At 34.6% G+C, this 13,721-nt stretch overlaps 1 protein-coding gene across 3 annotated transcripts in view; it reads left to right on the top strand.

Moving 5' to 3' along the window:
• The window catches only part of Neurl4 (neuralized E3 ubiquitin protein ligase 4), a 646,806-nt gene that overhangs the window by 376,645 nt on the left and 256,440 nt on the right, over positions 1–13,721 (top strand). For all 3 annotated transcript variants that reach the window (XM_090397278.1, XM_090397280.1, XM_090397281.1), the window contains one exon: positions 8,219–8,352. In XM_090397278.1, coding sequence (XP_090253404.1) covers positions 8,219–8,352 — 134 coding nt within the window. The remainder of the gene's footprint in view (positions 1–8,218; positions 8,353–13,721) is intronic.

Below are 13,721 nucleotides of genomic sequence, written 5' to 3' on the forward strand. Positions count from 1 at the left end.
ATTTAACATTAAACCATCTTCCTGTACTACCTTCAATTCTAACTGCTGACCTACAAATCAAATAAAGACTAAGTATTGCTTGATATAATGCCCCATTGACACCATATAACTGCAGCGTATTGAGTAGCTTCTCTCTTGGCACCTTGTCATAAGCCTTCTCCAAATTGACAAAACTTAAATACAGATCTTTGTTATATTCCCATGCTTTCTCGACTATTTGTCGTAAAGTGAAGATCTGATCCTGACAGCCTCTATTTGGCCTGAATCCAGCTTGTTCTTCACCAAGCTTTTCTTCCACAATTCTTAACTGTTTCTCAAGTATGCTTGCATAGATCTTGCCAGGAACACTCAGCACTCAGTAGGTAAATACCTCTGTAATTCTCACATTCAGTTTTATTTCCCTTTTTATATATGGGTACTATGAGAGCTCTACTCCAATCATCAGGAATTCGCCCCCCTGCCAGGCTTTCTGAACTATGCAGTGCAGCCACTGTAAGACTCTTATACCACCATACTTCAGCATTTCTGGTCGAATATCATCTTCTCCTGCTGCCTTTCCACATTTCTAGCCTTTGATGGCTTTTTCTACTTCAAGTATGGATATGTATTCCTGACTGCATGCCTGGTCAGTGTTTTTTACCACTGTGCTGTCATCACTGCTTGTTTCATTTAGCAGTTTTTCAAAGTAATTACTCCATACTTGAAGGATATCTTTTTCTCCAGTTTTCATGTTACCTTTATCATCTCTAACTCCTTTTACAGCACTCTTTCCTCCTTTTACAGCACTCTTTCCTCCATTCCTAAGCTTCTTCAACACCTCCAGAATATTTTGCCACCTTCTTGATATTTATTTTCTATATTCTTGCCAAAGTCCTCCCATGACTTTTGTTTAGCTAATTTTACGCAGTGTTTAGCATTCTGCATTTGTCTCTGTATTCTCTAAGAGCACAAACTGACTTATTTGACAGGAACTTTTGATATGCTTTCTTCTTTTCCCTCACTGACTCTTTAACTTCCTGTGTCCACCAGGGAGTTCTGATTTTTTTTATCCTTGCAGACAACCTCACCATATGCCTCCCTGGCTGAATCAATCAAAGTTTTCTTCAAGGCTTGCCACTGAATCTCCAAGGTTTGGTTCCTGTTCTCAAACTCTTTCATTTTTTCTTCAATAATATTTGTGTATTTTAGTCTACAGTTCACATCTGAGAGCTGCTCAACTTTTATTCGCTTTAAAATTTTCTTACATGTTATTCTTTTCAAAATGAAATTCAATTTTATCCTGCTCAAGACTAAATAGTGATCACTTCCAATTTCAAATCCTCTGTACACTCTGGTGTCCTGCACGAGGGAGAAACATCACGATCAACAATAACATAGTCAATGAGACTTTTCTTATTCCTAGCCTCTTCTCTCCATGTGAATTTGTGCACATTTTTATGTTGGAACATGGTGCTAGTAATAACCAGTCCATGTCCTGAGCAGAAATCCAACAGATATTTGCCATTATTATTAGCTTTGCTCTTTTCTCCAAATTTTCCCAAAATATTTTTGTATGTCTCGTAATCATTTCCTACTCTGCTATTTAGATCCCCAACAAGGACCAACTTTTCTTTTTCATTGTGTCAGATGCTTTTTCTAAAGCGTCAAAAAATTCCTCCACTTCTACTTTAGTAGAACCTTCTGTGGGACCATAGGCACAAATAAGTCTCATTGTCCAGTTCCCCATTCTCATATTTGCCCACATTACTCTACTTGAGACTGACTGCCATTCAAGAAGATGAGCCTCGTATTTTGTGTTGAATACTATGGCTGCTTCTTCTTTTCCTTGATTGTCATTGCCTGAATATAACATTTTGTATTTATTGCTCAGAAAGATCTCACCGGTTTTGGTCTTTTTTGTTTCTGTCACCCCTATATGAAAATTTCTTTCAACATTGCAATTATCTTTTGAGTTGTATTTGCAATCTTTGCTACATGGCCCCTGAACTTCAACTTGCTAATCTACTAACACTCCAAGATCCCTAGCTGATCAGTTTTTTCTAGCATAATCCCACCAATATAATACAGCATTGGATGTCTCATCACCTAAAGTGCGTGACTTTGCATTTACTGGTGTTGAACTGACATCCATTTTCCCATGCCCACAATTCCAGCCTATTCAAATCATTCAGCAAGTACTGCATATCAGCAGCATTCCTGATTACCCTACCTATCTTTACATTATCGGCAAATAGCTGTATGTCACATGTTGAAACCTTCCCAGTATTAGTAATGTAATTACTAATTGCAGATTGAATAACAGTGGACCAAGGACTGATCCTTGGGGGTACAGCACTGGTTACCTTAAATCTTGCAGACTCACATCCCCCGTATACCACTTTTTGATATCTGTCAGTCAGTCATACTCTTATCCATGCTAATATTTTTTAATCCAAACCCATATTTTCCAATTTATGCAATAGTCTTCCATGCTGCATTCTGTGAAAAGCCATAGCAAAATCCAAAAGTATCATGGTGTATCCATTCCACTAGTCTAGCTCAGTGGTAACATTATAAAATGTGAGCAAGTTGCTAATGCATGACCTTCCCATAGTAAACCCATGCTGTTCATTGCAAAGTAGAGATTCACTGTCCACCCATTTCTGAATGTGAGACCTAACCAATTTTTCCAAAATTTTCACCACCGCTCCTGAGATACTGATTAGTTAATAGTTGGATACATTGGTCTTTGCACCACCCTTGTGCAATGGGACTATCATACATTTTTTCCATTCCTGCAGAATCTTCTCTGGTCTGAGACTCAAATTACATAGCCTAGTCAAAGGAATAGCCATTTCAGCTGAATACATTTTTAGCACTCTTTCTGATATCCCATTAGTCCCTATTTGCTGAATTGTTATTCACTTTGTGCAACAGCTCTAGTACTTCTTCTTCATACACCTGTGTTTCTTCATTCATTGAAGAGGTAATGTTGTATACACCAGCTCTATACTTTAGTAATTTTCTTAAGTATTTGTTAAAATAATGTTTTCAAATAACATTATTGGAGTAATTGTGATTTGAACAATCTTTTTTCAATTTCCTTGCAAAATTCTAAATTTGGGAGTGTGGTTGTCATATTTAAGATATATTGTTGTTCCTCTTTTAAAAACAACAAATTATGTTAAATTGTAGTACTTGCTTTCCAATTATAAGACTCTTTATTTTTTTTTTAAATATCCCAAATATTTATATACAGTAATATTTCAGGACCTGAACCTTTTAAAAAATGTTACATATGTGTTATTTTAGAATAGTGTCCAATCTTAAGTGCTATAAATATATTTGTTTGAAAGCATCTGAAGATGTCATATGCAGATTAACATAAAATTTGTTTATTTTCAGTAAATTAAACCACTTGCTTACTGTTTAATTTTGCTCTTTTGAGAAAAGAAATAAAATAATAATAATGTGATGTCTGTTGCAGGAGGCACTTCTGGAATTGGGCTATTTCTTTTCAATTTGATTATTCTAGCTACTCCCTCTCGGTCTGGCATCAGTTGTTTTAAGAGAGAGCAAACTGCTCGAATTATTCTAATTTTTTATATATATATATATATATATATGCCAGCCTGCTGGCCGAGTGGTTAGCGTATCTGCTCTCCAGCCAAAAGGCTGCAGGTTCAAATTTAGTCGCGGGCATGGATGTTTGTGATTGTATGTGGAAATACTAGTGGTGGTGGTTGGCAGTAGATGGCGTTGGTGTAGTTGCAATCAATTGGTGGATTGAGTGGTGGAGACAGAGTTGTAGAGCAGGTGCCCTCTCTTAATGAGTCTTTGGACTCCCTGGAGATGCCATATATATATATATATATATATATTTCCCTATATAAAAGAAAGCATATACATTTGTGCTATGAATAGTTGGTTTAACGCTACTCCCCCCCTCGAAAAGAATTCCTGAATGTAACTACAACTGCTAGTGGCCATTTCTGAAATCAGCTATATTTTAGATATACCAGCTAATTATCCTTTCTGTCCTAGCAGCTTCTATGCTGAAAACTCAGATTACTCATCATTGTTGAGAAACAAAACAAAAAAAAAAACACTCCCCAGAAGGTACACTAAAGAGCTCCAAGTAACAGTCCAGTATATATCAGAAATATTTGCTACATTTCTATTTGTTTCATTCATTATAAAAAAATATGTTGATATTTCTTTTATAAGCTGATATATTTTTGTCAGAATTAATTCTGCCTGATAAAACTAAAAAAAAATTAGAACAAACCCACAAATTTTTTAATATTTAAACATATGTGATTTTTCGAGAACAAAAAATTCACTATCAGTTAAGCATAATGAAGGAAAATTAATGAAAGGTAATTTGATTCCAACATTGCTTTTTCTACCATATAGATTATTTATGTGCAGTAAATGATTACAACTCCTCATACCCATTAATGACCTTTTTTTTTTTCTTTCAATGATAAAAAAAAAAAAATTATATTACATGGTTGGTAGTTTCGCTTATTTTGCTCTGCCATTAAAGCAAACTAATTATATGATAAAAGCACTAGAAATATAAAAATAGGTTGCATGCTATTTAATAACATCTATTAGAGCTGCTCTGCGTACTGTGAGCAACCATGCATTTTATGCTTTCAGTAGTGCTGGGTCTGATACACTGCTATAAGTATAAGTTAATCCCATTAAGTATTTCTTAACTGTGAAGGTTTATCACACCTCTTAATGGAGATAATTGATGTGCATATACTCATATTACTTCATCTATCATATACTTAACATCCATATTTTGGTAGGCATGAAAATAGGTTATGATCAGTCAGGATGTCTAACATAACATGCTCATGTCAAAACATATTACATTACACATCTTAGTCAAAGGCTTGGATCCAGTTTACATCATCTGTGAATAATACATAGAATTATCCCAAACTAGTCTAAAAGTTATGTTTAGGATAAAATCTAAAAAATGAAGGGTAGATATAAAATACACCATTAATCTGCTGTGGAATATAGTGAATTAGTTGCTAAAATCCAAAGCCATTGTGCTTCAATTGCTTTGGATTTGAACTGCTGAGATTCATATCCTCCCAAATTTTTGATGTTGAAAGAACAATTTGAGAAACCACTTAACTCTCAAATCAGCTAGAGTCATACAATGTCATTTTCCTTAAGGTGGTACTAAAATAATAAGCACGTTGACTCTCGTATCAGTGCTATTGACCTGATGACATCCATTATGAGATGATAAAATCTCCTACCATCCTCCATGGATCTCATACTTTTATTATACATCAGAATTATTACTAAGTAACAGTTTCCAGATTTATATCATATGTCAGTTGCGATGGCATTCCAAAATCCAGAAAAAGATCTGAAGCTGGCAAAATAATCACTGCCCCATCACTTTGACCAGCTATCTTTGTAAAATTTTGGAGAAAATGGATAATGCACAATTTGTGAGGTATGTAGAAAGCAGTGATCTCTATTCTGAAACACTACACAGTTTTCATAGACAGTGATCAACATTTGATCACGTGATCTTTTAGAAACATCTGTCAAAAGATGCAGAGTTTAGTGGATAGGAAGAAAAACAGGTGATGTGTTAGGAACATTTAAGTTAGTGAGAGGATTTTATTGGATCAATACAGAGGGTATTATAAAAAAGAGTGGAAAGTAACAGGGAAGAACCAGACATCATCCTGGAAGCTATGTAAGAGTGTGGCAAAGGAGGAGTGGAGTATGTGAAGAGTAGTTTTTTACATTGAGAATTATGAGTGACTTGAACACATTACCAGAATACATTGTGAATGCAGGAAGTGCTAAGGACTTTAAAGTTTAGTATGATAAACATATAGTCAGTTGAATGAACCTCCCACAATGTGTCTGCTGACTCCAGGAGGGTACGATAATAATAATCTCGGCTTCAGGGTTCCTGTTTTTATTAAAAACATTTTCTCTCTCTCTCTAGTTTGAACACCTTCCGACAGTTGTTCAGTGACTTTCAATGACTTTCCAATTTTCTATCCTTCTTGTAACATCAGATTCTTGAAAGGCAACTTGAACGAGCAATTGATCATGGACTCTTAATAATAGGTTGAGGTTTTCAGCAGAAAAAAGTCTTCTTCTCTTCTTCCTTTCCAATAATAGGCTTAGAGGTCTGTTACGGTCTCTTCCCATCTTTACAAAGGCCATCCTCTATTTCTTCTCCCTTGAGGTTGATATCTCTGTATCTCTCTGGGGAGTCTTCCTTCAGTCATTCTTTTTTGTATGTTGTCTCCATCTCACTCTATAAAGATCAATGTAGTCTAAAACAGATATCACCTCAAGTTCCTTTAAGATATCGCTATTTCTCTTGAAGTCTAGGCTATTATATCCAGCAGTTTTGTGCATGAACCTTATTTCAGAGCTTGTCAGTCTTTTTCTATCTGCTTGAGTTATGGTCCAGGCTTCTGAACCATATGTTAGGATAGGTCTTGCTATTGAATTATGGATTCTTATTCTTGTTTTCTTGCTTATTAAATTTGGATTGAATATCTGATTGATAGTTCTTGTTATTCGAATATAATTAGTTATTTTATGTTCCGTGCCTTTCTCTCTTTCATAAGATAAGTGGTAGCTTAGATATTTGAATTTATTAACCTGTTCTCTAATATCATTGTTGATGCAAATTGGGTCTTGACCATTAAATGCTATGACTTTGGTTTTGGAAGTGGAGATTTCCATATTGTATGTTTTTGCTATTTCATTTAATGAAAAGGCTGGTTGCTGTAGTGAATCTTTGTTATCTTCCATTAGAACCTGATCATCGGCAGATAAAATTGTATCGATGTTGGTGTAATCATTTATGAATGAAACTGGTTTTTCCTTCCACTCTCTTATAATATTGTTCATATTGATATTAAAGAGAAGTGGCGATAGACTACATCTTTGTCGGACACCTGCATTTAGGTTCTGTAATTCAGATTTTTGTGCAGCTATCTTTCTTGTAATTTGGTTATATATATATATATATATATATTGAAAATTGCTTTAATTAACTGGCTAGGGATGTTGTCATCTCTTAAAATTTCCAATAGCTTATTATGATTGACTTTATCAAAAGCCATTTTATAATCTATGAATAATATATGGGTCTCTAAATTGAATTCTCTTTTTTTTTTTCTATCAGGAGCTTGAGAGTGAAAAAGGCATCAGTGCAGGATCTGCCTTTACGGAAACCATTTTGTCCCTCTCCAAAAATATTTTGATAATATTTGGTTAATTTAGTCTTTAAGAGACTTGAATATATTTTATATCCAGTGTTTAAAAGGCTAATGCCTCTATAGTTTGACATTCATTAATATTGCCGATTTTGAAGATGGGATGACCATAGCATTTTGCTGTTTTCTGGGTAATTGGCCATTTAGGATCTTATTCATGAATTCTAATAGTCTGTATCTGAAGCTGTCTCCAGAAGTTCCATATTGATACTATCTTCTCCTGGACTTCTATGGTTCTTGCATTGTTTAAGTGTTGTTCTTCAAGGATAAAGGAGTCTCTTGAATTATTTGCAGATAATGGTTCTGAGAGTGGGTTGGCATCAATTGTTCATAATTCTTTAGAGTATTTAAGCCAGTCCTCCAAAGGTATGGTATTGATCTTGATCGATTCTTTAAGGTTATTATTCATGTGTCTTATAAATTTATATGTTTGTGTTTGAGGTTTATCAATATTGTTTTCTATATTGGTAAAGAATTTGTTCCATTGAACTCTTATATCTTTTGCATGTTTCTCTTTTTGCTATTGCTTTTGTGTGTTTATATTCAGTTTCATATTCAGAAAAAAAAGTGTATGTATATATTTTGCTGCAGTTGCAATTTTCACCTAGTGCCAGAATTAAGGATGAATCTCCATAGCAGTAGAAGCAAGTTCTTAGGACTTATATAAGTCCTAAGAATGTATAATTATGTACCCAATACTCTGGACTCATAAGTCCAGAGTATTGGGTACATAATTATAAGATAAAATATTTCAAATTGTATTGTAAAGATATTACACAAATTAATAAACATTAAGAATCTCTTGTTAAAACTATAAATGACATGGTTAGCATAAATATTTATGCTAGTCATCTTGTTTAAGTTTTATACATTGCTGTTTAGAGTCGTGATATAATTGATTGTCATTTTCTTTAATGTGAAATTAATTAAAATTTCCATTTCTTAAAAATTAGGTCAGCTTTTTAATGCAGTTTGTGGAAGAAATATTGTTTTGAAAAATAATATGACAACAGCATGTAGAATTAGAAGCTTCAACCATGGCCTTGTTTTTAGCACCCGACCATTGGAAAATGAAGAATTATTTGAGGTAACTATACTTGATTACAAAGTAATGACTATTGTTTTAATATTAATATGAACCATATCAGTTTCTGATATATTTATGTGCTTCATTTCTAGAATGGTAATAGTTTTCTCTTTCCCTTTCTTTCATATTATTATCAGAAAAGAATTTTCCCAGAATTATCTACGGTTTAAGTAATTTTGTAATTACATGAGCATAAGTGTTGTAAATTCAGTACACAAATTAATGACTTAAAAAAAAAACAGCAACACACTGTTTATAGCTTGACAAATAATCCACTGACATATATCTGTATGTTCAGCAGATATGCAGCTGATAATCATTATTTATTCGGTTGCAATATTGTCTCAGGACTTATGGTATAATGCTGCAGTGAATTACTGTTTCCATCTATTGCCAGCCTGGTTGGCTGAGTGGTTAATGAGTCCATTCTCCAACCAACAGGTTGCGGTTTCAGATCCCACTGTGGCATGGATGTGTAAAAATATGTTGACTGTGCCATTGTAAAAATATGCTGTTTTCTATTATTACATATTTTATTTTCATTCCTGTCGGGCTGTGGCCTTATGCAAAATTTATACTACTCACAAAGTTTCTCCTATACTCGTTAATCCCTAACCTTCGTTACTTTCTCTGTTGCTAAGCCCTTATGTCTTAAAGTTTTATTCCCCCTTTTCTTTCTTTCCTCTACCCTTTGCTCCTACTGCTCGCTAAGCTGCCTGTTTGTTCAACTATCACTGGCTAAGTGATTGCAGTACACTTATTTTCTCAGGCCCTTCTTCCAGACAAATTTATTTTTATTTACAACTTCACCAGTCGAGAAAAATTAATATGGTCCAAGAATAGTAGGAGTATGAACAATGGTAAGGTCTCAGCTAAAATCCTTCTAACTATACATCAAGTATTGTTAGGAGGATTTTATTGACTCTCTTAACTACTCATGCACACAAGTATGAATTTTATTTGAGATAGTGCATTGGCAAATGGTCAGATCAATTGTTGCTTAAACAAAACATTTTATTCCAACTTAACAGTTGAAATTACAACACAGTGGGAATGACTAACTCTCTTAACATTTCTAACTTCAGCAAAATAATTATACCATTGAAATATATACATTTTACGTTCACTTTACACTTATTCTCAACTTGGCACTATGAAACACACATTCTTTACAATAGGTATAAATAACTGTTCCCTCTAACATGACTACTTCAAAAAAAAAAAAAAAAATCAGCTAACGCCGTTTTATTCCCGTATACGGGAGTAGGCGAGGCCATTTAGCCCTATCTAACTTTTGGAGACTGAGTGGGCAGTTCAATCTCCACTGGTACCCAATCAGAGACAGATGGCCCAAGGCTATCACTAATTAAGCGGTATGCAGTGAAGAGAGACGGCTCAAATTGCCGCCATCTCGTGGTCCCTAACCCTAACACAATATATTTAATGTCTGAAATAATGTGGGTTCTACGGTCGATTTTCTTGAGTTTACAGGACGAAAAACCCGAGTTTCCGGGAGGAAAAACCTGCTTGTCCATGCCAGAGATCGACTAACTCGGGAACCGGTCGAAAAAAGGCTTAGAAAAATTTCCTCTAGTCGCCGACTAGACTCGAAACCAAGTCTTCCTTCGTGTGGCCAAGCGCACGAAGGAAGACTTGGACTTGAAGAAAGATATTGAAGGAAGACTTGAAGGAAGATATTCCTTGCACCAGCAATACATATACAATACCTTACAACACTATACCAATGACCTTTTGTAACACCTACATACAATTCTCATTTATCTAAGTTACAAGGAAAACAATAACAGTATCACTTGTTTACTCACAGTTCTTTCAGTAAGCTCACAGTCCTCTTTCATGAACTGTACCTCAGTCAGGATATCTTGAATCCTTTCCATTACACAGGACACATTATTGACTCTGGCATTTCTGTACTCTATCTCTCTTGTTCCACTGTTGGCTAATTCATTGACCTGATGTCAAGCCGTTTGTGGGAAATCGCAGCCAGCTGTTTGATGGGACGTATGTTGTCAGTCACTCCTTGGAAGCCTCCCAGAATATTCTAGAGGAATTGCCGACGATAGGCACCAAACCTCCTGGTTCATACTCCGTGCCATTTCCTCTTCTCCCTTCTTCTACTTGGTTGATCAGGGGACCAAAACACCAGCAGTAGTAGTAGTAAAAGGTCCAAGTTCAAGTGCTCCTCCAGTAGCCTGTAGTAATCGTCCCCTTAAATACGTGCCCCTTAAACAACTTGTGAATGCTTTTTGTTCCCAACCTTTGAATGTTCGTAATTAGCCATCAGCACGATGACATCACTCTGGTCTTCTCGTTGAAGGTCTGTGCCTTAGGCGATCAATTTGTTCACAAGTTGTTGCAAACTTTTCTGAGACACTATTCTTATTGCTTACTTACAATGTTAATATCACTTAATCCATTTTCTCTAATTTTTTGTACAATATTTAAACAGACAAATATTTAACACAAATTTCAATATAGTTAATTTATATTCAGACAAGGGAATCTTACATTATTTTTCCTATGTTATTTTGGTCTGAAACTCCCTGTAAAATTGAGTTTGATAAATTGATTATTTTAATTTACCACACGAAATTTTACAGATGTTCATGATTGTCTTTAAGTGGGAAATGAATCTGCCAGTGTGACCATTACTCCACATATTGAAGGGCTGAAGTGGCTTGAAAGAGTTCCATGTTTGGTCTCTAGAGAAATATGAAAAAACACAAAAAAATATAATATTAATAAAAATTGAACAAAAAAAAATCCTTAGCCCACCCACTGTAATTATTGAACTGAAAGTTTATAGGTTTATAGTGCTCCCACCCAAGAAAGGTTTCTTTCTTGGGCTCTTCAAAAACAAAAATCTTATCTCTAATTATATAAGTAAAGTGGATATTAGATCCAGCATTATTTCAAAGCCGAATGTAGAAACTATGAAAGTTTTGTAAAAAGTGAAATGTGAACTATGAAAGTTTTGTATATAAACACTTGAGCAGTGTTTATGTTTTCTAAGCAGTCTGTGCTAAGGCAACTTGTGAATGCCAGTGAGCATATTCCCATAAGCTCTCTGGTCAACTTATTTTTACAAAACTTTCATAGCTTCTACATTCGGCTTTGAAATAATACTGGATCTAATATCCAATTATTTAATTTTACATCACTAAACTGAAGCTTTTTGGCTCTTTATTTTAGTAAATACTTTATGTACAGACCGAGATTTTGCTTACAAAAAATACACCTCTCCAACATTTCAAGTTCCTTAGTATTGAACGAGAGTTTTTGCTCTCTTAAGGTTTCTGCCTGGTCTCTGAGGAGAACCAACTAGTTCGAAACAGCTGTCAGGCCAGTGAAACCTTATCAAAATGGATTAATAGAAAGCGAATATATAGATGCTTGGGCAGCATTTATTTTTTCTAAGTAGTCTGCACTAAGTCAACTCGTGAATGCCGGTGAATGTATTCCCGTAAGCTCTCTGGTCAACTTATTTTTATGAAACTTTCATAATTTCTACATTCCATTCGGCTTTGAAATAATGCTGGATCTAATACCCACTTTACTTATATAATTTTGCATCGCTGAACTGAAGCCTTTTGGCTCTTTATTTTAGTAAAATCTTATCTCTAATGTTTATAAAGTTAAGTTTAAGTTAGGATTTCATCAAATCTGGTATTTGATGAGATCAAGTAATTTTTTAAATATATCATTTGTTTCCCTACACACTCAGAACAGATAGAAAAGAGTGATTAGGTTGACTAGCAACCCATCTCTTGCTAATTTGTTTACACTCTTTTACACAGATATTCAGTTTCTGGTATTTGCATTTTCTAGAAATATTTCTATGGACCCATGTTTATTAGAATTGGCAATAATAATTCTGTCACTCTCTTGTAAAATTGTTAAAATGCATGCAGCAGCTATTTAACATCCTTTCACAGTTCAACTCCAAACTTCTAGAAAATTTTTTTCATCATCTTTAAACTTTTGGAACTTATGATTGTTCCAAAGGTTGGCAGTCTTTTAGCACACAAGCTTAGGTATTTCCTAACAAGTGCAATCAACAGGTCTTCAAATACAGTGTTAACAAATTTCTTCTTTCTCCTCATCTTTCCTCTTACCGACAGCTAATGTACTATACATTGAACAACCTCATGTAGATGGGATTACATTAAAAAAAAAAAAATCACAAAACCAATATTACAGTGGTACCATGTATAGGCAAGTGGTTAAGAAAAAAAACAAACATGCCAGTGTGTTCCTCAAATAGCTGGAGATTGTTGTTCTTGAGGAAAACAGTATGAGGAACACTCTCCCAAACAACAAGAGGTAAATGGAATGAAAGAAGAGAATGAGAAGATGATGTGGTAGGTTTGGATGTTGAGCTCTGTGTTGATGTTGGCTAGCAGCCTACTCATTTATAATCTTGAAAAATGCTGCAGAAACATTGGTGACCAATTCAGCAACCACGATAATACCTGCAGAAATGGCATAATGCAGGATCAAGAGGAATGAAACATCTAATAGAAAGTAGCTGGGGTGAGGCAGCGAGAGATTGGAGAGCAGAATCATAAGATAAGTAGATAATAATTTTTGATTTGTACAGGTGAGAAAAAAAGTAACTTTTGGGAGGCCAAAGAGGTTATGGATATGGTGTGTTTCTGCAAGAAATGCAAGTCAGAAGTCTGATCCTGACTAAGTATCTGAAAATTAAAAATATTCTTTCATATCAAAACTCCTGTCTTATTTTTTTGCAGGAAATAAGCCAGGACTTTGTTTTCATAGCATTGAAATTCACTAAAAGATACAAGAAATTATATACTTGTTTTTAATCCTTTACCCAAGCAAGCAAAACAATGTTTTGCATGTAAAATGTATTCATGTCTGAGTTACTTATTTTGAGGCTAATGACTTCACATCACTTCACTTAGTATGAATCCCATAATGCAAAGCACACACACACACCATTTCGGACATGTAAAATACTATGCATAATGGGAAGGACCACTACCCGGATGGTTTCGACCTTTATTGAGGTCTCATGTGGGAGCCAGACCCGGGAACAGATACCAAGGTTGAAGTAATGAAGAAGTTATATATATCTCATATACAAGTAGCCAAAAGGTGCTAGACCTTATTAATAAAAATAAAAAATTTCTCTCATCCAGAAATGTTTATTAATAGGGTCTAGCACCTTTTGGCTACTTGTATATGATATATATATATATATATATATATATATATATATATATATATAATTCATTATTTCAACCTTGGTATCTCTCTCTCAGATCTGGCTCCCACCTCAATAGAGGTTGAAACCAGCCTGGGTAGTGAACCTTCTTATTATGCAT

Source organism: Typopeltis vanoorti, chromosome 8 (assembly GCF_054136105.1).
Source record: "Typopeltis vanoorti isolate ZY-2024b chromosome 8, IOZ_Tvanoo_1.0, whole genome shotgun sequence".
NCBI classification, from domain to species: Eukaryota; Metazoa; Arthropoda; class Arachnida; order Uropygi; family Thelyphonidae; genus Typopeltis; species Typopeltis vanoorti.